Source organism: Thamnophis sirtalis, unplaced genomic scaffold (assembly GCF_051295495.1).
Source record: "Thamnophis sirtalis isolate CommonGarterSnake01/CBP01778 unplaced genomic scaffold, rThaSir2_p1.2 scaffold_4, whole genome shotgun sequence".
NCBI classification, from domain to species: Eukaryota; Metazoa; Chordata; class Lepidosauria; order Squamata; family Natricidae; genus Thamnophis; species Thamnophis sirtalis.
In genome coordinates, this window is record NW_028261384.1 from 94464520 (window position 1) to 94487142 (window position 22623).

Here is a 22623-nt window from a genome sequence, read left to right on the forward strand (position 1 = left end):
GTGGAGGGATGAGCAGAGGAGAGATCTGGACTCTCTTTCAGTCTGCATTCACTTCACTACTGAGATAGCATTGATTGTCCAGAGCCAAGGTGGCGCAGTGGTTAAATGCAGCACTGCAGGCTACTGCTAGATCAGCAGGTCAGCGGTTCAAATCTCACCGGCTCAGGGTTGACTCAGCCTTCCATCCTTCCGAGGTGGGTAAAATGAGGACCCAGATTGTTGGGGGCAATATGCTGACTCTCTGTAAACCGCTTAGAGAGGCCTGAAAGGCCTATGAAGCGGTATATAAGTCTATTGCTATATAGATTGTCCTTGTGAATGACCTCTGGAAGGCTTGGGACAGAGCTGGTGCAACCCTCCTGGTCCTCCTGGATCTCAGTGCCTTTTGTTTCCAAATGGAAAAAAAAATCTCTAAGTTCTTGAACTTACATGAAAATTCTTTTGCTGAGGATTGAAGGAGATTTTTTTTAAAAATGGAATTAAGCAGCAGGAGGGTGATTAGTGTGTTAATTCTGGAAAGTTACAAATGCAATAAGGAGAACAGATTGACTAGAAATAAGATTTTGAAGCTAATTATAAGAATCCTGTGGTTTGTTCAGAATTCTAATAAAATATAAATTTAAAATATAAAAGTTGGGATACATTAAGAGATGTATCTGCCTTGAAAATACCCCATGTTGAACTATATAGCCTTGTCAAACATGAGCACAGAAAGTATTTTATACCGTATTATATTATAGATTAACTGTTTTATGATAATGTTTATCTAATAATAAAATGTTTTATAAAATTTGCCATATTTGAATTCCACATTGGTCACAGAACCCAGAGAAGTAAGGTTACTGTAGCTGTACTTATCTCGATGAAGGAGAAGAACCAATTTCTTTATATATTTTCCCTTCATAGTTCTCCCTTCTTTTTTTTGTCTGCATTTTTATTTGTTCTGTTTATATTTTTCTTAGTTTTCATTAGTTTTATCTTTTTATTTTTAAATTTCAATAAAATCATAAAAATACAGTTAAACATGGTATCTTTCTGATACCATGTGGTTGGCTATTCCATTTTATTGGGAATGGGAGATGAGGTTTCTCAAGGACTAGGTTTTTCTCCTTTTTAACATCTATATAAAACTTCTGGATTAAGTAATTCACGGGCATGGAGTGTGGTATTATCAGTATACAACTTCAGCCCTGCTCTGACAGGTGATGTGGTTATGGTGCTGACCAAGCGCCTGGAGGTTATGAGGGTCTGGATGGGGAGGAACTGACTTTGAGTCAACTTTGACAAGACTTAGTGACTTTATATTTTCAGCCCCCCTCCTTGCCTCCCCCCCCCCCGAGTTTGTTAATATGTCATCTTTGACTCTGACAGGGTTGCACTTCTCTGGATTGAGTTGATATGTAATTTGGGGAATCCTCCTGGGATCATGGCTCCTGCTCAAAAGCCAACAGAGATTTAAGCCTTTTCTGAATCACAGTCACTGAGGCCTTGGTCATTTCCTATTTGGATTAATTAATTAATCAATCAACTATATATCTACCTGTCTCCCCCAAAGGAATTATTGCAACATGTTCTACATTGGGCTGCCCTTGAAGGATTACCTGGAAGCTACAACTAGTCCAGAATGCAACAGCATGTGCGGTGTGGCTATGTTACTTCTCTGTTGCAAAATGGCTTCTAGTTTCTTTCTGGGTAAAATTCAAGGTGCTAGTCATTGCAGATCACTGGCTGCCAGCAGTTTGGCAGATCAAATCTCACCAGGCTCAAGGTTGACTCAGCCTTCCATCCTTCCAAAGTGGGTAAAATGAGGACTCAGATTGTTGGGGGCAATAGGCTGACTCTGTAAAACCACTTAAGAGAGGGTTGTAGAGCACTATGAAGCAGTATATAACTCTAAGTGCTACTGCTATTGATATGATCTTTAAAGTCCTACATGGTACAGGATCAAGCTGTTAAAATGATTTTTTTACTGAGATTATCTGTTTGTTCCATTAGATTAGATAGGGGGGGCTCACTCTAGTCCGTTTCTCTGAAACACTGTCCTCTGTACCCAGTGGGACCTAGGAAGCATACTTTTTCTGAAGCTACCCGTCATATGGAACACATTTACCCCAGGAATCAACAGGCTTCCACTCTCTTGGCCTTCCCGAAGGCCATTAAAATCTGTTCCTTTCCCCAAACACAACTCCCCAGGTGGAGTTGTGAAGCTCACAGAAAATTGTTGGGGCATCAGGTTTTTAATTTAAAAAAAATATTTGTAATGGTTTTAAATTTTTATTGTTTTGAGCCACCCAGAGTTACTTTAAGATGGGTGGTGCTACATATCTTTAAGAAAATAAAATATTAAACTGGAACTGAATTGCAGAAAAGGTTAAAGTGTAACCTGTTCTGTGCTTTGAGAGTTTGTTAATAAGTGAACTTTGAAAATAGTATTTCCTTCCTCTTCAAATTACAGTCTAATCTGGTTTCTTTTATCACTTTTTATTATTGCTGTCTAATTCTATTTCAGGTACAAATAAGTTCTTACCTTAGAGTAAGTAAGAGAGTATGAACATTTATTTTTTATTTCATTGTGGTGCCCAGGCAAAAACTGTAATGAAGCTTGTTATAATATGTACATGGCATAGCTCACCAGAAAATTATTTTGCATAAACTCCATTTCGTTTGGTTCTTGCACAACAGCTTTTCCGAACTAGGATTCTGCAAAACCCTAGAGATCAAAGTGAGATTGTGATTGAAATGGAAAAGAATAGCGTGTGTGTATCTGTGTTTGTGTTTAATTGGCACTGTGCAGATGTAGGGTTTATAATCGTGGAATTTTTTTATATCTTGAAACTGCTGCCATCCTGCTTTTTTACTATCATTGCAAACATTGAAAACAAAGTTTGTGTAGGTTAGAAGTGAATTGAACTGGAAGTCCTTTGGATTTTTTGCAAACTTTATGCAAGGATTCTCTGAGATTTGGGAATTGTTTTAAGAGTATTTCCTAAGTAAAAACTTGAGAAAGGCTGCACTAAAGTAAAACTTGGCTAGTGAATGACTGTGTGACATCAGTTTTCTTTTTTCAGATGTGCAGTACGGGATGAATTTGGCTGCCCTGTGGATCAGAAGCCCAGGTATTTTGTGTGTGTGTGTGTGTGTGTGTGTGTATGTGTGTGTGTGTATGTGTGTGTGTGTATGTGTGTGTGTGTATGTATATTATTATTTGCAAAGAAGGAATTTGCAAGTTTAAAGTTTATTGGAAACCCTTTGGGAATATTTTTTTAATTTCTCAGTGTTAGAATGTTGTGGTAGTCATTCATCCAGGCCCTAATCAGGTCCTGTCTGCTTAATTACTGATTCTAGAAAAAAAATCAGCCAAGTGCTGCCATTTGCTAAGGCTTAGAAATAATAAACAGGCCCTCAGATTGGATAGTAGGAAGAACCTCAAGACCTTCTAAAGAAAATGTGGCCCCTAAAGTTTGTTCCCTTTCCTCCAAGCTAGGCAAATTAATGGGTTTGATTTGGCAGGCATCAGCTTGATGTGTTCAAAGTTTATTTAAAGTAAACATTAAAAATGTTTTACTTGGAGGCAATTAATGGGCTACATTGCTAGAGGAGAATGGTGAGATCTTATTTTGCCTGATAATGTTCAAGAAAGGACATTAGCGGGGGTAGGCCTGCTGTCTCATTACCAATGAATGAAATACCTCTGATGATCCATATATTGATTTGTGTGCAGCTTCATTGTAATTTCAGTATGTCTATAGGCAGTTTGCTCTTTCCCACTGGAGGATAGCATATTATGGAGAGACAGAAATTGAGGAAATAAAAGTATCTATATTGCAGAAGAGAAGAGGTGGGGGTCTTATGTCTGAGAAGTGCTTAATCTTTCTAACTGTTGTAGAACCAGATGGAGAAACCAATTAATAGCAATATAGCAATAGCAGTAGACTTATATACCGCTTCATAGGGCTTTCAGCCCTCTCTAAGCGGTTTACAGAGAGTCAGCATATTGCCCCCAACAATCCGGGTCCTCATTTTACCCACCTCGGAAGGATGGAAGGCTGAGTCAACCCTGAGCCGGTGAGATTTGAACCGCTGAACTGCTGATCTAGCAGTAGCCTGCAGTGCTGCATTTAACCACTGCGCCACCTCGGCTCTTTTTAATTACGTTAGCACTATTGCACACATACAAATAACAAGATCACTGTAAGAGGAAGGTATTGTGACTTTGATTTCCCAGCTATTGTCAATGATAATTAGGGAAAGTTTCTCTGTTTACTTGATTTGCTCCTAATCCTTTGGGCATGTAAACCCAATCTACAGATGGTCCCAACCAGGGAAATACTGATCACAGCTGGGCATTTCCTGTTTTAGATTACAATTTATCTCTCTCTCTCTTTCCATCCTCTTTTCAGCCATGCTAGTTCAATCATTGCAGGTGTGGTGGGTGCTGCCCTTGCCCTGCTTCTGTTGCTTCTCACTATTATTTGCATCAGTCGACGGAAGCAGCAAGAGAGGAAACATACCATGAGGCGTCTTCTGCAAGAAACTGAGGTATAATCAGAAGTTGTGACCCCTCCTCACTGTAATAAGAGTGAGAGCAAATGAAATAAAACTCAAATTCAGAGTTCCACATAATTAGTTCTCAGCTAATATCCATTCATTCAGCAACTATCTGAAGTTACAATAGCAATGAAAACATGGACATATAACCTTGGTATTTTCCCGAGGAATTTTTCAGGATTAGCCAGGATTGGGTATGGTGGTGTCCAATTGGCCTCGAGACAGAGTTAATTTGAAGCCACGCCTCTGTGCCTCCTTGCTTCTGGTTCCCACTTTCAACTCTGTCTGGCCAAAGAAAGAAAGGTTGCTTTTCCTGTTTTTTCAAAAAACAATCCAGTGCCATCCTGCAAATTCCTTCCCCCTGCCTTCTTCCCCTTGCCTCCAACTGATACCTGGAAGCTTCCCCTTGATGTGGCTCACTCCCGGCTGTCAGTAAAGGATTTAAAAGTTGCTTCTTGAGGAAGGACACCATTACGACAGCCATTTTGGGGTCTCAATTCTTGCGGGCTGCATGGGCTGGGGCAGAGGCTACTACAAAGCCTCGTTTTCATCCCTGCCTTCCTGGGTGGCCATTGTTTCTGCAGTGGCGGCAGCGGCAAGGCCCTGCAGGCCCAGATCAATGCCAGGAGGCCCGGAGCAGCGCGGGACAGCGAGGATTGCATGGCACACTGTGGTGCTACCGGCAGCCACGTGGCTTGCAAAAGAGGCAGGAAAGGTCTACTAGAGGCTGATTTCGTCGCATGGAGGCTGTGAGTGATTGGGGGAAGCTGTTTTTTGGTTGCTGCTGTTTCTGGTGGGCTGAGCCTTGTGGAGCGTTGACCTGGTGCCATGGCAGATGCAGAGGAGAGGCCGAATTTCCCCCCCCCCACTGTCCCCTGGGGAGGGGACCTCCAGTGAGGCCCGAGTGAGGCCCAAGCCTCTGTGAGATTGTGAAAAACTGCAGCAGCTGGAAAATCCTCCAAGGCCTTGCAGAAGGATGAAGAAAGGAGGCACAGGGCCTTGGAAAAGCAGATGTCCAGGGCTGAACAGAAGGGTAGGCCTAGTTCTCCCTTGAGGTCTAGAGAGAGATAGATATGTGTGATGATGAGGATCCAGCATTCTCTGGTCTGTTTAATCCGGATTTGTTCAAGTCACTGTTGCGCAAGGCCAGGGCCACAGTGCAACTGGGTGAGACGGAGAGTGGCGAGGAGGGTGCCAAGGAGGGTGGGCCGGAGAAAAAGCCGGAGGATCAAGTTTACTCAGAGCCTCCTCCAGCGAAGGAAGACATGCCTGCCCCTAATTTGTTCCTAGAGGTAGTTAAAAAGCAGTGGGAAAAGCCAGGAACATTTCCTAACCCCACCAGCAGTGATAGGAGGTTCTTTAACATGGAACCTAGTTTCTCTGAGGCATTGCAGGTGCCCACAGTGGACTCTCCAGTGGTGGCATTAGCATCCACTTCAACGGTGGTGTCCAGTGATGTGGCTGATTACTTGAAGGCCGAGGACAAGAAGGCGGAGCTGTCCCTTCATAAAACATTCCAGTCTTCCACGTGGGCCATCAAGGCAGCTGCCTCTGCATCGTTCTTCAGTTGCATGGCTATCCTTTGGCTACAAACAGATGCAGGAAAGGATTCCGCCTGAGGAGGTGCGTACTCATCAAGATCTCAACAAGCTAGTTGCTGTTGCTCAATTCTCTGAGGACACTACTCTGCATGTCATGAAGTATGCCTCATGGGCAATGGGGGCCTCGGTGACCTCCCGATGTCTCCTGTGACTGAGGGGGTGGCAAGCAGAGAACAAGGCAAAATGGCACCTGGCATCATCACCTTATTCCGGGGGATCCCTTTTCAGTACCCCGTTGGATCCAATCCTCGTTGAGGACAAGAATAAAAAGAAGGTCATGCCTTCGCCCGCAAAGAAGTCGGAGCAAAAATCTGTGCCTTACTTTTGGAAGCAGTTCTATCGTCAGTCAGGTCAGGAGGTGCAGCACAGCAGGTATTTTCTGAGATCAGATAGGCAGTCGGATAGGCACTACACCAGGGATAGGCCTAGCTTCCAACCCCAGGGGAAGAGGCCCTTTCGGGGGGGAGGTGGCCATCCCTACCACTGGGATAGATAGGTCAATAGTGACCTCACCCACATCAACCAACAGGACGGCACACACTCTGGGGTGGAGAGGCATCTTCGATCACTCAGAGCGGAGCACATCATAGGAATGAACAACCATCAAACTGACTGGCTCAGTTGGGCCACAGTTGACCACGGGGAGTGGAGCCTTTCTCCGAAACTGCACTGGGCCATCTGCTCCAGGTTCGACCATCCGGAGGTGGACCTGTTTGCCACACTGCAGAATGCTCAGGTGGATCGGTTCTTCTCTCGGTTCCCGGCTCAGGGGACGGAGGGAGTCAACGTGCTTTGGATTCCGTAGCCGGAAGGTCTGCTCTGCGCCTTCACTCCCCTTCCCTTTCTCCCTGGGGTAGTTTGGAAAGTGATATCAGAGAAGGTGGAGCTCATCTTAATGGTGCCCTACTGGCTGCACCGGATGTGGTTTGCGGACCTAATGTGTCTGTCGGTGTCACACCCATGTAAGATTCTGGGGAGGGATGTGGACCTCAGACAGGGGAACCTGGTGCATCCCGAGCCACAGTGGCTGCAACTAGCTGTTTGGAGATTGAGCGGGAGCTCCTAAGGGCCGCTCAGCTTTCACAGAGGGTGATCTCCACAATTGAGACTTCATGCAAGGGTTCCACCATAGGATTTATGATTCCACCTGGTGGGTCTTTGCAGAGTGTGCCGGGTCTCGGGAGCGAATCCTCACGAGGCTTCGGTACCGCACGCCTTGGAGTTCCTCCAAGATGGATTGAATAGAGGGCTCTCACATGGCACCCTCAGGAGACAGGTGGCGGCCCTCTCCATGATTATTCGGGGAGAGAGACTCCTTCCATTTTCCCAGGTCCTGTTAATTAAGAGGTTTTTGAAGGGTGCGGGGAATCACCGTCCCCCAGTAGTCCACAGGTTTCCGATATGGAGCCTCACTACAGTTCTCCAAGAAATGACAGGAGCACCATTTGAACCTCTGAGGACAGTTGACTTGAAGTTTGTAATCTTTAATGTAGTGTTCCTTGTGGTGGTCACCTCAGTCCGTCGCATCTCCGAACTGGGGGCATTGTCCTTCAGGTCAGATCTTTGTACATTCCACAATAATCAGGTTGTCCTGCGACTAGATCTGACTTTTGTTCCCAAGGTTAACTCCCTTTTCCACAGGTCGCAGGAGGTGGTATTACCGGATTTTTGTCTGGACCCGTCTCATGATAGGGAGCGCCTTTGGCACCGGCTGTATGTCAGGTGTGCCTTCTGCATTTACCTGAGGCGCACGGAAGGCCTCAGGAAATCTGAGGCGCTCTTTGTTTCCTTTTATCCGTCTTCCCTGGGGAAGAGGGTGTCCTCCTCGGCTATAGGGAGGTGGATTATACTGGCCATCGCATTGGTCTATGAGGTTCAGCACCTTCCAGTGCCCCTGGGCATCACAGCACACTTGCATCGGCTGATGCGGTGTTTGTTCGTAGGGTGTTACAACAGGTGGTAGTGCATGAGGGGTCCAGGACCAATAGTTCCCCCCCCCCCTTAAGGAACATTAACTTTGGTATGTCCCAATCCTGGCTAATCCTGCAAAATTCCTCTGGAAAATGACAGTTGGTTTTACCTGAACTGTTGTTTTAGGAGATTTTGCAGGATTAGCCAGGTTCCCGCCCTAGCGTTGGTCCAGGGGTTGGTGAGTTCAGGGGGTAGGGTTTGTTCCCTTATGACTTGTTTTCAGGTATTTTGCAGTGGACTTGACTAGTTGAAATTGGAAATCAGAAGCAAGGAGCACAGAGGCGTGGCTTCAAATTAACTCTATCTTGAGGCCAATTGGACATCATAATACCCAATCCTGGCTAATCCTGCAAAACCTCCCAAAAGAACAGTTCAGGTAATACCAACTGTCATTCTGTTCATCACAGCTTTCCCTTAACCATGTGATCATGACCCATGTTGGACATCTGGCTCATGATTACAGTATGACCTTGACATGGGTCTTGGTCACATGATCGCCATTTGCAACCTTCCCTAGTTGCTGACTTTCCACAAGCAAAGTCAAAGGAAGAGGTAGATAGGGAAGGTTGCAAGTTGCTCTAGTAGGTGTCTTCCACTGCTTTTTCTCCCACCAAAGCACACCTCTTCCTGTGCACAATCAAGTTCCCTAACCTGTCCATGGCCCTCCTAAGCCTCCCTCCAGCCATGCACTGGCCATCTTTGCAGTCTACTCTGGCCTTCCCAAGGCACTGCCGCTCTCTTTGCCTAGTAATCCTACTTCTTCCCACTTAACGTCCCACACAGTAACTGGAGATGCTGGGATTGCTATGACTAAGCAATGTGATCATGTGGCATTATACTTTACAACAGCATCACTTAGCAACAGCAATCCCAGTCCAATTGCCGTCATAACCCAAATACTGCTGAATGGAGTCATGGGAACAAATACCAGAAGACTTTATTTTTATAATCTGCTTTTAGGGGTATTAGAAAGATGTGGCTAGCCACTGTTTAAACTTGTTGGTACACTGGTTAAGATGCAAGCCTAGAAACCAAGAGACTGTGAATTCTATAAAAAAAATTGGCTGCGTGCCTTTAGGCCAATTACTCTCTCTTGGTCCAATTCACCTCACAAGATAGTTGTTTTGAGGAAAATAAAAGAAAGACAGAGTATTGATATATTTGCCTTCTTGAATTGTATATGGAAGATATGTGGGATAAAAATCTAACCCAGAAAAAAACAGAAATGTTCCAATAATTCTGAGAGATAGATAGCACTGCTTTTGTTTTAATTTACATATGTGTTATTTAGAAAATATTGATATGTTCTTGCATTGGTGATTCATTGAAGGAAATACATTTATCTTCTTTTTTATGCCCTCATTCTTATGTTCCTTTCTTTCTGTGATTCTGCTAGTTAGTGGAGCCTTTGACCCCGAGTGGAGCTCTTCCAAACCAGGCTCAGATGCGTATTCTCAAGGAGACAGAACTGAAAAAAGTCAAGGTTTTGGGGTCAGGTGCCTTTGGAACAGTGTATAAGGTAAGGAAAACAGGAATTGAAAACTACATAACTAAAGTTGGGCAAATGACAGGCGAAGCTTTGGCTGGAAACCACCCTGAGAAATTCAGAGTATCTCCCCTCTTTCTCTGTTTTCATTCACTAAATTCTCTGAAGCAAACTGATGCTTCACCAGCCTTTGGAAACATAACTATCAATATTCTTATAATCAATAATCAATCAATATTCTTCCCCGCTGACCAAAGAGAAAGTACAAAACACAGCACACAACTAATAGCACACTTCCTCCATAATCCCCCCCCCCCCCCCGCATCCTTAATACTTTATAAAACCAAAAGAAAAATGAATAATTTATCTTTTGGTTTTATCCTTCTGCTCAGTTTAAAAGATTACAGAAATACTGAAATAGAGCAGTAATGGCTGAACATGTATAAGAGCTGGGAGATATGATAAATCCACAGTTCCCACCAATGAGGAAAATGATCCACATTTTGTAAGCTTCACAGTTTCTAATGAAAAACCAGATTCACTGATTATGGATGGATCTCAGCTGGAAATTGACTCAGGTGTTGAATAGTTCATAGTTGTGAGATGATCAAGATGTGGTGCTGATTAGGTACCCTCACTGTAACGATGTGTGGAGTGTCCTTGTAATCAGCAAAAATGAGAAAATTCTCTGAAATTTGAAGGACTACCTTGAATGCTGTTAAAGTGTAAACCATAGTGACTTCTTGGTTTTATTCAAGAAGAGGATTAAGCAGCAGAAATGAATTAGTTGGGGATCAAGTATGGAGCTATCCTTGTGATCGGTGCTGCTTTGCCATTCATTTGACCAGTATCTGTTCACTCTTAAAACATATTTTCATATTATGATATGATTCCAGCTCTATTCTTTCAGAAGGATTTTTTTTTTGTGCCAGATTTGTAATTTTGTTAGTGGAGTTCTCTTCCCCGAAGGTCTTAAGAGATTGGATGGCTACCTCTCAGAGACGTTTTAATGGATCTTGCACAGAGCATATGGTTGGATAAGAAAACCTATATCCGTGATGGCGAACCTATGCCACATGTGCCCGAAGTGGCACGTGAAGCCATGTCCCCTGACATGTGGCGTCGACCATTCCTCTTCTGGGTTTCTGGCGCACATGCGCATGCACCGATCAGCTGGCCTTTATGCATGTGGCAGTGCAAGAAACCGGAAGAGTTGGTCTTCCATTTTCCAGAGTGATCATGCACTTTGAGCCAGCTAAGTGGAAGACTTGCCAGCCCGGGCACAAGAAACCAGAAATACATTTTTTGGTGTGTATATGCCCCCTGGGCAACTCCTCTTCCTGGTCACGGCCTAGATAAGTGCCCACAAGCAAAATGCTTCCTTTTTGGCACTCAGTGCCATGAATCGCGCTCCCTTTTTGGCACTCGGAGCCAGAAAAGGTTCGCCATCACTGACCTATATCATCCATTCCAATTCTATTTCCTTCATTTTTCAAACAAACAAACAAACAAATAAAATACTCACAATATTTGTTAAATACATCTTTATCTGTATTTGTAATGGTAAAACACATGTTTGTGCTTTAGTTCTCCCAAATCCTCAGACAGAGTCCTTTATTACAACATTCTGAAAACTGAATATTTTATAAATATTTTTTTTCTTTTACTGCATTTTTTATTCATCAAATCTGTATTTTCATTGTGATTGAGTAATTTCCTGATTATTTATTAGAAGTACTGCTAATTATGTTTACAGCTGAATAATACTATTTAAAAATCACCATGGTTAATTTGCTATGGAGCTGGGTATTTGGGTAGGACTCACTGGAGAAATTTGGTACAGAATTCTTTTGTACATATACACACATAATCACATCCTTTCTTGATTAAAGAATAACCTGATTGAATCCATCACCATATTATTTATTGTTGTTATTGTTACTATTATTATATGTGGTTAATCTTTGGTGAGATTCACAGCCTTTGGGGCTGGTTGGTAGCTCAACAGCTCAGGTCCTAACCAAGGACCTAGGAACTGTTAAGGTAACGTCGGAGGATATAAGCTGTTCCAAGTAGGGTGGTTTTTTGTAGACTCAGAATGTTCAAGTCTGATAAATTTAAAATTTCCAAATAGCGAAGTAGCCCTTTGGGTATTGCTCCAAGGGCTCCAATTGTTGTTGTTGTTGTTGTTGTTGTTGTTGTTGTTGTTGTTGTTGTTGTACAATTGTATCACAGCGGCCAGTTGTTTCGCCGGATTTGGCATTGGTTACTAGTCGGGCCCCACCCAGGGGCCTAGGACGTCGTAACGTATTTTCGTAATATGCGTGCAGATCCAAGCAGTGCGGCTTTTTGCATTTGACTGATGGTGATTTTGTCAATTTTTAACTGTTTTAAATGTAATTCCAGTGCTTTTGGAATAGCACCCAGTGTGCCAATTACCACTGGAATTACCACTGCTGGTTTGTGCCATAGTCGTTGAATTTCGATTTTTAAGTCCTGGTATCTTGCGATTTTTTCATGTTCCTTCTCGGCGACCCTGCTATCACCTGGTATTGCGATGTCTATGATTGTGACCTTATTTTTCTCAACCAGTGTGATGTCTGGTGTATTATGCGCCAGTATTTTGTCGGTTTGTATACGGAAATCCCACAAGATCTTGACCATCTGATTTTCGGTGACTTTTTCAGGCTGATGTTCCCACCAGTTTGTTGCTGTTTTAATATTATAATTTTTGCACAGATTCCAGTGGATCATTTGTGCTACTGAATTGTGCCGCAATTTATAATCAGTCTGCGCGATTTTTTTACAGCAGCTGAGTATGTGATCAACAGTTTCATCAGCTTCTTTGCAAAGTCTGCATTTGGCATCATCAGAGGATTTTTCGATTTTGGCCTTAATGGCATTTGTGCGGATAGCTTGTTCTTGCGCAGCCAGGATTAGTGACTCTGTTTCTTTCTTTAATGTACCTGTTTTTAACCATAACCAAGTTTGTTCCCTGTCCACTTTATCTTTTATTTTTTCCAGAAATTGACCATGCAGTGCTTTGTTCTGCCAACTCTCCATTCTTGATTTTATCACATCTTTTCTGTATTCTTGTTTTGTCTGTTGGGCCTTCAGTAGATTTTTGTTCTTTACTTCGATTAATAGATGTTCTTGACTTTCTTTTAAATAATCAGCCAGTGCATGTTTTTCTTCTTCAACTGTTTGCTTCACTTGTAATAATCCTCTGCCACCTGATTTTCGGGGCAGATATAGTCTATCAGTATCACCACGTGGATGTAAACTGTAGTGCATTGTCATTAGTTTCCTGGTTTTTCGGTCCAAAAGGTCCAAATCAGCTTGTGTCCAGTTAACTATGCCAGCTGTGTATCTTATAACTGGTATTGCCCAGGTATTTATGGCCTTGATTGTATTTCCACCATTCAATTTAGATTTCAAAATTTTCCTGTTGGTGTACTCTCGCCTGACAATAGTTTTTACTTCTCCATGCTTGATGTTATCCAACTGCAGAATGCCTAAGTATTTGTAGGCTTCATTTTCTTTGCATTTAATTAGTTGGCCATTGGGCATTTCAATTCCCTCAGATGCAGTGATTTTGCCCCTTTTTATGGATACAGTGGCGCATTTTTCCATGCCAAACTGCATTGAAATATCGGTGCTGAATACTCGGACTGTATTTGTCAATGATTGGATTTCTATTTCTGACTTTCCATAGAGTTTCAAATCATCCATTATTATTATTATTATTATTATTATTATTATTATTATTATTATTATTATTATTATTATTTTGTCCTTGCAGGGTGTGTGGATTCCAGATGGAGAGAATGTGAAGATCCCAGTAGCTATCAAAGTCCTGAGGGAAAACACTTCACCTAAAGCCAACAAGGAGATTTTGGATGTAAGAAAACTGTGATGACCTCCCAGGAGGGTGTATTCCTTTCAGAAAAGGACAGTGTACTTCCCCATCTTTACCTAATTTGTTACATGGTTCCTGTTGTTTGTGTTTGTTGGTATCTCAGTAGTGTCAGGCGCAAGAAAACAGGAGCCAGGATAGAGTTCAGAAGCATTGCAAGTTTATTCCTTGCAATCTATAGACAAAAATCTGATCTACTAGTGCTTAAGGCAAATTGCTGCCAAAAAAAATTCAGCAAATTTCAAAGAGGGCTGGATTTAGGTCTCTTTCAGCAGCATAGGAACTCCAGATGATGATGTTTGATTTCCCTCTTGGGCTCAGCCTGGTAATCTCCTACAGATAGTTCTCTTCCTACCCAGGATCCCTCAATTCCATCCCTCTCTATTCCAACAGGAGGCATATGTTATGGCAGGTGTAGGCAGCCCTTACGTCTCTCGGCTGTTGGGAATCTGCCTCACCTCCACAGTGCAGCTTGTGACTCAGCTCATGCCATACGGCTGCCTTCTGGATTACGTGCGGGAGAATAAGGACCGCATTGGATCCCAAGACCTCCTCAACTGGTGTGTGCAGATAGCTAAGGTAAGTGGAATGTTAGGTAGGGAGATGGTTGTATAGTGCCTTGGTGACATAGGGACTTCTTTGGACAGGCTCTTCAGCTTTGAAACAGAGATGAGCACCACACCCTAGACTCGGGAACGATTAGCATATATGTGCGACAGGAACCTTTATTTTACCTTTAACCCTTTTGGTTCATGGGAAAGCACTACTCAAATTTTCTAGGTCTTCAAGAAATCTTTCCCATATATAATCATGCTAATCAAATTAGGTTTCTGCTTTTCCATTTTTTCATTTGGTCTGACTAAAAGTAAGAAATTCTTCTGATCTTACATCAACACAACCTATTTACAAAACACCAACTGGACAGGTCTGAAGAGAATGTTAAAAAGGGCAAGTTATATTGAAGGGTTCATTGTAGAAAAAGGTTCTTCAGTTTATTAATGTGCTACTAGGAATGGAACCATCAAGTATCTATATTTAACTCTTCTGTAATTGGAAAAGATATTTGCCCAAATTCCTCTTATGAAGAAAGTCAGAATGTTGTAGATTTAAAACAATAAATATTTTGAAGGAATTGCTCAATTTTAATTAATAGTGTTCTTTTCCTCCACACATCTCTTATATAGTCTCCCTACTTGTCCTTATGAATATACACAATTCTCTCTTTCTATTCTTACTAGAACATTTTTCCACAGCTATCTTACCTGAGAATCTCTCTTTCTCAAGGACTGGAAGTTGAGAAATATAATTTGTATGAAATGAAAATTCTTTCTTTGTAAAAACAAAAGTCAATTTTCCATTTTTTGTATCTCGAGTCACAGGATGACAATAGGAAGATCTAGAAAACTATGTCCAGTATATTGGAGATCTATTCTCAAGAGTTATACATGTTTTTAAAGTCAAGAAAAAAGAATAATTGTCTAGTTCAGTAGATAATTAGCTTCATATATTGAAACATTAGCCTGACTAATCAATGGCATCCGAAACATCCTGGGAAACCCCCAACTTTACTTCTGCTTACAAATTAAATTTCAGCAACTTTCTGATGACATAAAAGAAGTTGATTTTAATAATAACCCACAATGCAATATACAATAGCAGAGTTGGAAGGGACCTTGGAGGTCTTCTGGTCCAACCCCCTGTTCTGAAGGCAAGTTGTTCCACTGATTAATTGTTCTAATTGTCAGGAAATTTCTCCTCAGTTCTAAGTTGCTTCTCTCCTTGATTAGTTTCCACCCATTGCTTCTTGTTCTACTCTCAGGTGCCTTGGAGAATAGTTTCCCTCTTCTTTGTGGCAACCCCTGAGATATTGGAACACTGCTATCATGTCTCCCCTAGTCCTTCTTTTCATTAAACTAGACATACCCATTTTCCTGCAACCATTCTTCATATGTTTTAGTCTCCAGTTCCCTAATCATCTTTGTTGCTCTTCTCTACACTCTTTCTAGAGTCTCCACATCTTTTCTACATCATGGCGACCAAAATTGAATGCAGAATTCCAAGTGTGGCTTTACTAAGGCATTATAAAGTGGTATTAACACTTCACGTGATCTTGATTCTATCCCTCTGTTTATGTAGCCCAGATCTGTGTTGGCTTTTTTGGCAGTTGCTGCACACTGCTGGCTCATATTTAAATGGTTGTTCACTAGGACTCCAAGATCCCTCTCACAGGTACTACTATTGAGCAAGGTACCACCTATACTTGTACCTGTGCATTTTGTTTTTGTTGCCTAAATGTAGAATCTTACTCTTTTCACCATTGAATTTCATTTTATTAGATAGTGCCCAATGTTCAAGTTTGTCAAGATCCTTCTGTATCCTAAGCCTGTCTTCTGGAGTGTTGGCTATTGCCAGCTTGGTGTCATCTGCAAATTTGATGAGTTACCCATTTATTCCCTCATCCAAATCATTGATGAAGAGGTTGAAGATTACTGGCCCTAAAACAGAGCCTTGGGGTACTCCACTGCATACTTCCCTCCATGTAGATGCAGTTCCATTGAGGACTACACGTTGAGTGCGGTTGGTCAGCCAGTTACAAATCCATCTGGTGGTGATGCTGTCCAACCCACATTCTTCTACTTTATCTAGTGGTAGGTTATGGTCTACCTTATCAAATACCTTACTGAAGACCAAGTAAACTATATCGATGGCATTCCTCTGGTCCATTAATTTTGTCACTTTGTCAAGAATGCAGTAAGATAAGTCTGGCATGATCTGTTTTTGACAAACCATGCTGGCCTTTGGCTATTACTTTGTTTACTTCTAGGTGTTCGCTAATTCGTTGCTTATCTTTTCCAGAATCTTTCCTGGTATTGAGGTCAGGCTGATAGGTCTATAGTTTCTGGATCTATTTTTTCCCCTTTTTTGAAGATGGGAACCACATCAATTCTTTTCCAGTCCTCTGGCAGTTCCCCGGTGCTCCAGGATCTCTGAAACATATAGTTCAGTGGTTCTGAGATCTCATCTGCCAGTTCCTTCAGAACCTTGGGGTGTAATATGTCTGGTCCTGGTGATTTGAACTTGTCTAGGGTAGACAGGTGCTCACTTACCATTTTCTTCCCTATTTCAATTTGTGTTCCTAATTTGATTTTTGTGTTGCTGTTTTTGATAGGTTGAACTGTTTTATCCCTTAGTGTAAAGAAAGATGCAAAAAATGAGTTAAATAGTTCTGCTTTCTCCCTGTTGCTTGTCACCTTCTTGCCACTTTCTCCCAGCAATGGGCCAATTGTTTCCTTAATCTTTTTTCTTGTTTTTAACATATTGGAAGAAGCTTTTTTGTTGTTTTTTACTTTTGTGGCAAGCCTTTCTTCATTGTGAGTCTTAGCTTTCCTTACTTCATCTTTACAGGTTCGGCTATTTGCTGATATTCTGCCTTAGTTATGTCCCCCTCTTTCCACTTTTTATACTTAACTTTTTTGTCTTTCAATTTGTCAGAGAGTTCTTTCTGCAGCCATGCTGGTTTCTTTTGAGAGCTGTTATTTTTCTTCTTCATTGGTATTGTGCTAGACTGAGCTTTTGTAATCTCATTTTTCAAAATTTCCCAATCTTGAGTTGTTTTCCCCTTGAGGATTCTCATCCATGGAATTCTTCCCAAACTCTCTCTAAGTTTATTGAAATTAGCTCTCATAAAATCCAAGACTCTAGTTTGACTTTGTTCTACTACTTGTGTTTGCATAATGTTGAATTACAATATTGCATGGTCATTTGCCCCCAGGGTTCCTGGGCTTCAACACCTTCTATCATTTCCTCTCTGTTAGTGAGAATTAAGTCTAATATGGCCAATCCCCTTGTTCCCTTCTCTACTTTTTGGGAAACAAAGTTGTCTGCTAGATTCGTTAGGAATGTATTGGATCTTCCACTTGGTGCAGAGTTTGTTTCCCAGTTGATGTCAGGGTAGTTAAAATCCCCCATTACTATTGTGGTATGCTTCCTACATACCTTAGTTAGCTGACTAGCAAAAAGTTCATCTACTTCTTCTGCTTGGTTGGGTGGCCTGTAGTATAGACCTATGGCAATGTCATTTCCCCTCCAACCTTTAATATTGACCCAAATGCATTCAAGATAGTTCTCATCATTGTTGTGCTCTATTTCTGTAGAGATGTAGTTATTTCTTATATATAGTGCAACTCCACCTCCTCTTTTATTTGGTCTATTTCTTTTAAATAATTTAAATCCTTCTAGCTGTATGTTCCATTTGTAGGTTTCATCCCACCAAGTTTCTGTAATGGCAACAATATTGTATCTGCCCTCATTTACTTGAATTTCTAATTCACCCTGTTTATTCCTCATACTCTATGCATTGGTGTATAGACATTTGAGTCCATTTTGATTGACACTCTGTTTACTTTGTATATAACCTGTGTTATGCCTGACTGCCCCTATTTTCTTGCCACTTGTATGATTCATGCACATAGTATGGCACTCACTATTAAATGCTTGGTTTTGCTTGACAGCAGGAGTGATAATTTTACCCACACAAACATCTATGTTACATGCACTGATAACCTATGAGTTTTAGATTGCTGAGGACAGAAAGATTCTGTATTAATTAATTCTCTGTCCCCGCTGTTCAGTTTAAATGTTTATCCAGAAAATCTGTGAATTTAATGCCAAGTAACTCAGTCCCTTTCTTGGATGGGTGCAAACCATCTCTTTTGTACAGTTTTTCATTGGACCAGCTGCAGGCATCATGTCTAATAAAACCAAAGCCCTCCCTTTTACACCACTCCTTTAGCCACATATTAAACTCTGCTACACACTGGCCCTTCCCTTTTTGTTCCTTATATATTGGTAAAACCTCTAAAAAGATAAACCTACAACCTACATTACTAAGTTCATACCCCAAGCTCTGGAAATCATTCTTCTCAGAAAGTACATCTTTTGGGGACAGATCATTTGTGCCAAGATGTATAATAGCATCAATGTCACAGTCCTTACTTACATTCTTGACTATCTTAAGAATACGCTTCTTGTCTCTGCTGGCAGTAGTACCTGGCAGACACCTGACCTCTTCTAAAACCTCCATATCCTTTCCTAAATTTACATCCCTTACGATTGAATCACCAACCAGAAGGTGACTTCTCTTTTTACATACCTTGATCTTCTTGTGTGACTGATGTGTGATACCTGGGTCCCCATTTCACTTTCCAAAGAAAGTTCTTCATTTTGGACCACGATCCCCTGCTTATTTGAGTCATCATTATCAAACTATCTTGATCTGTCTCTTTAGTGTCCCCATTAAGATCAGCAAGGGCACTATATCCGTTATGCTGGGTCACAGCAAAAGCTTTGTGTTTATGGTTCACAGCTCTTACCCTGCTAGATCCCACGGTTGTCCAGACTGCTCTTCTCCTGCAGGGTCTTGGCGGTAGAGGGGGCTGATAGCGTGGCATCTCCATAATGTGGAATGGTCAAATTGGACACCTAATTTCTGCTTGGAGAGCACAGATTAGAGATTCTGTATAGGTAATCTGTCTATGTAGACTAGTAATTTGTTTACAAAGGAGACAGTATCCAAATTTGAAAAGAGTACTGCAAAAGACAGTGCAAAACAGCTATTACATTGAACTAAGCCGGTCATTTTGAAATAAAATAAAATCACAATCTCACGGGCACTAATCCAGAATGTATTATTGCTATTTTGGTTTATAGATATATGATGAAATGAAATGGAGTTAAAGGGCATCTTTGTCTCTCTGATTCCCCCCTTGTAGAAAACAGCTCCAATCACCAGCCTCAGGGAGGTGTTATAATTAATGTGGGTAGGAATACATTATCTTAAGGAGATCCATCAATATTTTTTCTTGGCCAACAAAACAAATAGTTTTTGCTTCTCTTTCAGGGCATGAGCTATCTGGAGGATGTCCGTTTGGTTCACCGGGACTTGGCTGCCCGGAATGTCCTGGTGAAGAGCCCAAATCATGTGAAGATTACAGATTTTGGGTTGGCCCGACTGTTGGACATTGATGAAACAGAATATCACGCTGATGGAGGGAAGGTGGGACATAGCAATGTTCCTTCATTAATAGGCCAAATGTAGATAGGTTCTGTGAGGAAATGCTACATTTACCTGTACAGTACATAATAATAAGTGCACTTAGCTTTCTCCTAACACATTGCTTTGACCTGTCTCCTTCAACTTGCTAACTTGCTACTAGATATTTTGAATCAGAATTCCCATATTTAGTTAGACTTGTATGGTCTGAGGCAGCGTTACTGGTTGGGAGTTCTAGGAATTGAACTTGCAAAGTTGTCAAGTGTGAGAGATACTGATTATGAGAAATGCCAGATTGAAGATATATTAGTTGAACAGATAAAATTCTATTGCTGTAACCCAAAACATCTGCAAATAATATTTGATTGATAATATTTAACTTTTGTAAAGTTAAGAGCACAATCTCTTCTGAACGAAGGCTGGCTAATACTTTGACAATATTTTTTGTCTTGTCACCCCACATACACATAGAACAAGAGTGACAACTTTAATACATTTCAAATTACATTTCACAGTTTATATTCAAGGAATGTTTTGAATAATATACTCAGTCCTTCTCATTGATGTCATCCTTTCTACTGGTCCTGCCTCTTCTTTCTAATGTATGAACTAATTCCTTTTTTTCTTAAATTAAGGCTCTGAAAGCATATTATCACAGTTTCCCTCACTTTCTCCTTCTGTCCAAAGCAACTTAACAAATTGAAAATATAAAATTAAGTTAGTTTTAAAATGGAAAGGCAACAGGATAGAATTGCACAATAATCAGAACGAACTTTCTAAATCCCTTTCTAATTTGTATTTTTTTTAATATGGATGACCAATTAGAGCTCTTGTCGGTTGTATCTCCCTAGTTTGTAAAGATTCCACTGCCTGAAATTCAGTGAGAAAAATATCAGCAGTACCATTATCTTTTTCCAAAATTAAAGAAAGAAGAGCTTTAGCAGAAGGGTTTCAGAAAGCAAACAGCTGCCATTTCAAATCTTTTTAAAACGCTTTCTCAAAATGCTGGAAAAAAAAAAGGGTGATATTTTTCAGAGCTTGGAAGTAGGATAGATAAACTATCTTGTGCTTATTGCATACAAGGAATCAGTATATATGATGGGATTTTTTTCCAAGCAAAACTTTCTGGTTATTCTGTCAGATCCTTTTCCCACCTGTTGAGTCTGAAGTGGGACATCTTCAGATGCTAAATAATACTTCATTACCATTGTATTGAGAAACATTTTAACTAACCACAACCATTTCTAAGCAGGATCTAAAAACTTTCAAATAACAATACTGCTTGAAACTAACCAACATAGATGTGATTTTGTGATCATCGTGCATGATTGATTTCTTTGTCCAGGTGCCTATCAAGTGGATGGCTTTAGAGTCCATCTTGCGCAGACGATTTACTCATCAAAGTGACGTGTGGAGCTATGGTATGTGTAGTCTTTTCTCCTTTCAATTAACTCCCATTGTGAAAACTTTACTGTTCCTTCATGGAAATCTCTCTTTCTCTCTCTCTTCTGCTTTCAACAGGTGTTACTGTTTGGGAGCTGATGACTTTTGGTGCAAAGCCTTATGATGGTATCCCAGCCCGGGAGATTCCTGATCTTTTGGAAAAAGGAGAGAGATTGCCCCAGCCTCCCATATGCACCATTGATGTCTATATGATTATGGTTAAATGTAAGCAATTAGGGATAATTAATAGATTTTTAACAGGGGGAAAAGATATTGGGGCTATTAACCCTAGATTGGAAATTATACCTCCAATATTTCTGAGCAGTATCAGATTAGCAAAGTCTGTGGTCAAAACTGCAATAAAATATAAAGCATATAGTTGGTTGATTGCTGTAATTTGTCTAACTTTAGCCTCTAGCTGTCCTGTAAATGAAGCAGGAAAAGAATGAAGGCAAGTCTAACTGTATGTGTCAAACAGAAGTTGAATTAGATGACCTCACAGATCACTTCCAATTCTATTATTCTAAGATATGACAGTATTTTGGCTGTTTTTTCCAAACAACATAATTGAATTTGAAGTTTTGTCTAGTGAAATAGCTTTCTTATTTTTAGAAATATGCCTTCCAACATTTGCTAGTTATAAACCATTGGTTTAATTTTTGTAAATTGCTTAATTTTTTTTGTCAACTACTAAATTTGCTTCTATTTATTCAGTTATGTATCTGTTTTATTGAATTATTTTTAAAAGCATAGAATATTATATTTGGCAGTGTTTAGTATTTGGAAAGCATGCTTCCATTCAAAAATCAAAAGCAACATGTATTCTAGATATAGCTATTTAAAAGTGGACAGTGACTTCTTGTCCTGTCTACTGCCTGGGTTTTCTGCCAAATTGGAATTGGCATCTTTAGCGTATTCAGAGATTTGTACTCCTTCCTGTAAGAAACAAAGATATGAACTGACCGGCACAGAATTACATAACATAACATAACAACATAACATAACATAACATAACATAACATACCCCTGAAGTGCATTGTACTTAGATTTACAATAGGAAAAACATTGCAGGAGATTAAAAGCAATATTTTAATTAAAGTTCTGAAGTAGATAAATAAATATTTTTAATTTCCAGAAGTCATGATAATATTTCCTGTGTTTTCTTCATTCATGTTAAGTAGCTGATCTTTGCCAGGATCATGTTTTTTTCACTATTTTCCTTCCCATTATCAGAGAAACTAGTTCTTTTTATCATAAGGAGGACTTAATTTGTATAGATACATGTATTCTCTTTTTGCCCTGTAGGCTGGATGATTGACTCAGAATGCCGGCCTAAGTTCCGAGAATTGGTCACTGAGTTCACCCGCATGGCTAGGGATCCTCAGAGGTTTGTGGTTATTCAGGTGAGGAGAATATTTTACTTTCAAGAGGATTGCACTGCCTCCCAACTTTTTTATTCCACAACAGTAGGGATAGTGGGGAGAAAGGGGAAGAAAAACTAAAAGAACTTCCTGTTACACCAGATTAAGTCCAGCTAGAATAACATTGTTTCTCAAAATTTGGTCAACTAGATATACCCAGAGTTGTCCTATCAGGTGCCAGATTC

At 40.7% G+C, this 22623-nt stretch overlaps 1 protein-coding gene across 1 annotated transcript in view; it reads left to right on the forward strand.

Moving 5' to 3' along the window:
- ERBB2 (erb-b2 receptor tyrosine kinase 2) overlaps positions 1–22623 on the forward strand; it is a 71568-nt gene that overhangs the window by 41753 nt on the left and 7192 nt on the right. Inside the window, exons 16-24 of the mRNA XM_014053492.2 lie at positions 3069–3116; positions 4401–4539; positions 9517–9639; positions 13409–13507; positions 13916–14101; positions 19422–19577; positions 20920–20995; positions 21096–21242; positions 22323–22420. Of these exons, the coding sequence (XP_013908967.2) occupies positions 3069–3116; positions 4401–4539; positions 9517–9639; positions 13409–13507; positions 13916–14101; positions 19422–19577; positions 20920–20995; positions 21096–21242; positions 22323–22420 (1072 nt within the window). The remainder of the gene's footprint in view (positions 1–3068; positions 3117–4400; positions 4540–9516; positions 9640–13408; positions 13508–13915; positions 14102–19421; positions 19578–20919; positions 20996–21095; positions 21243–22322; positions 22421–22623) is intronic.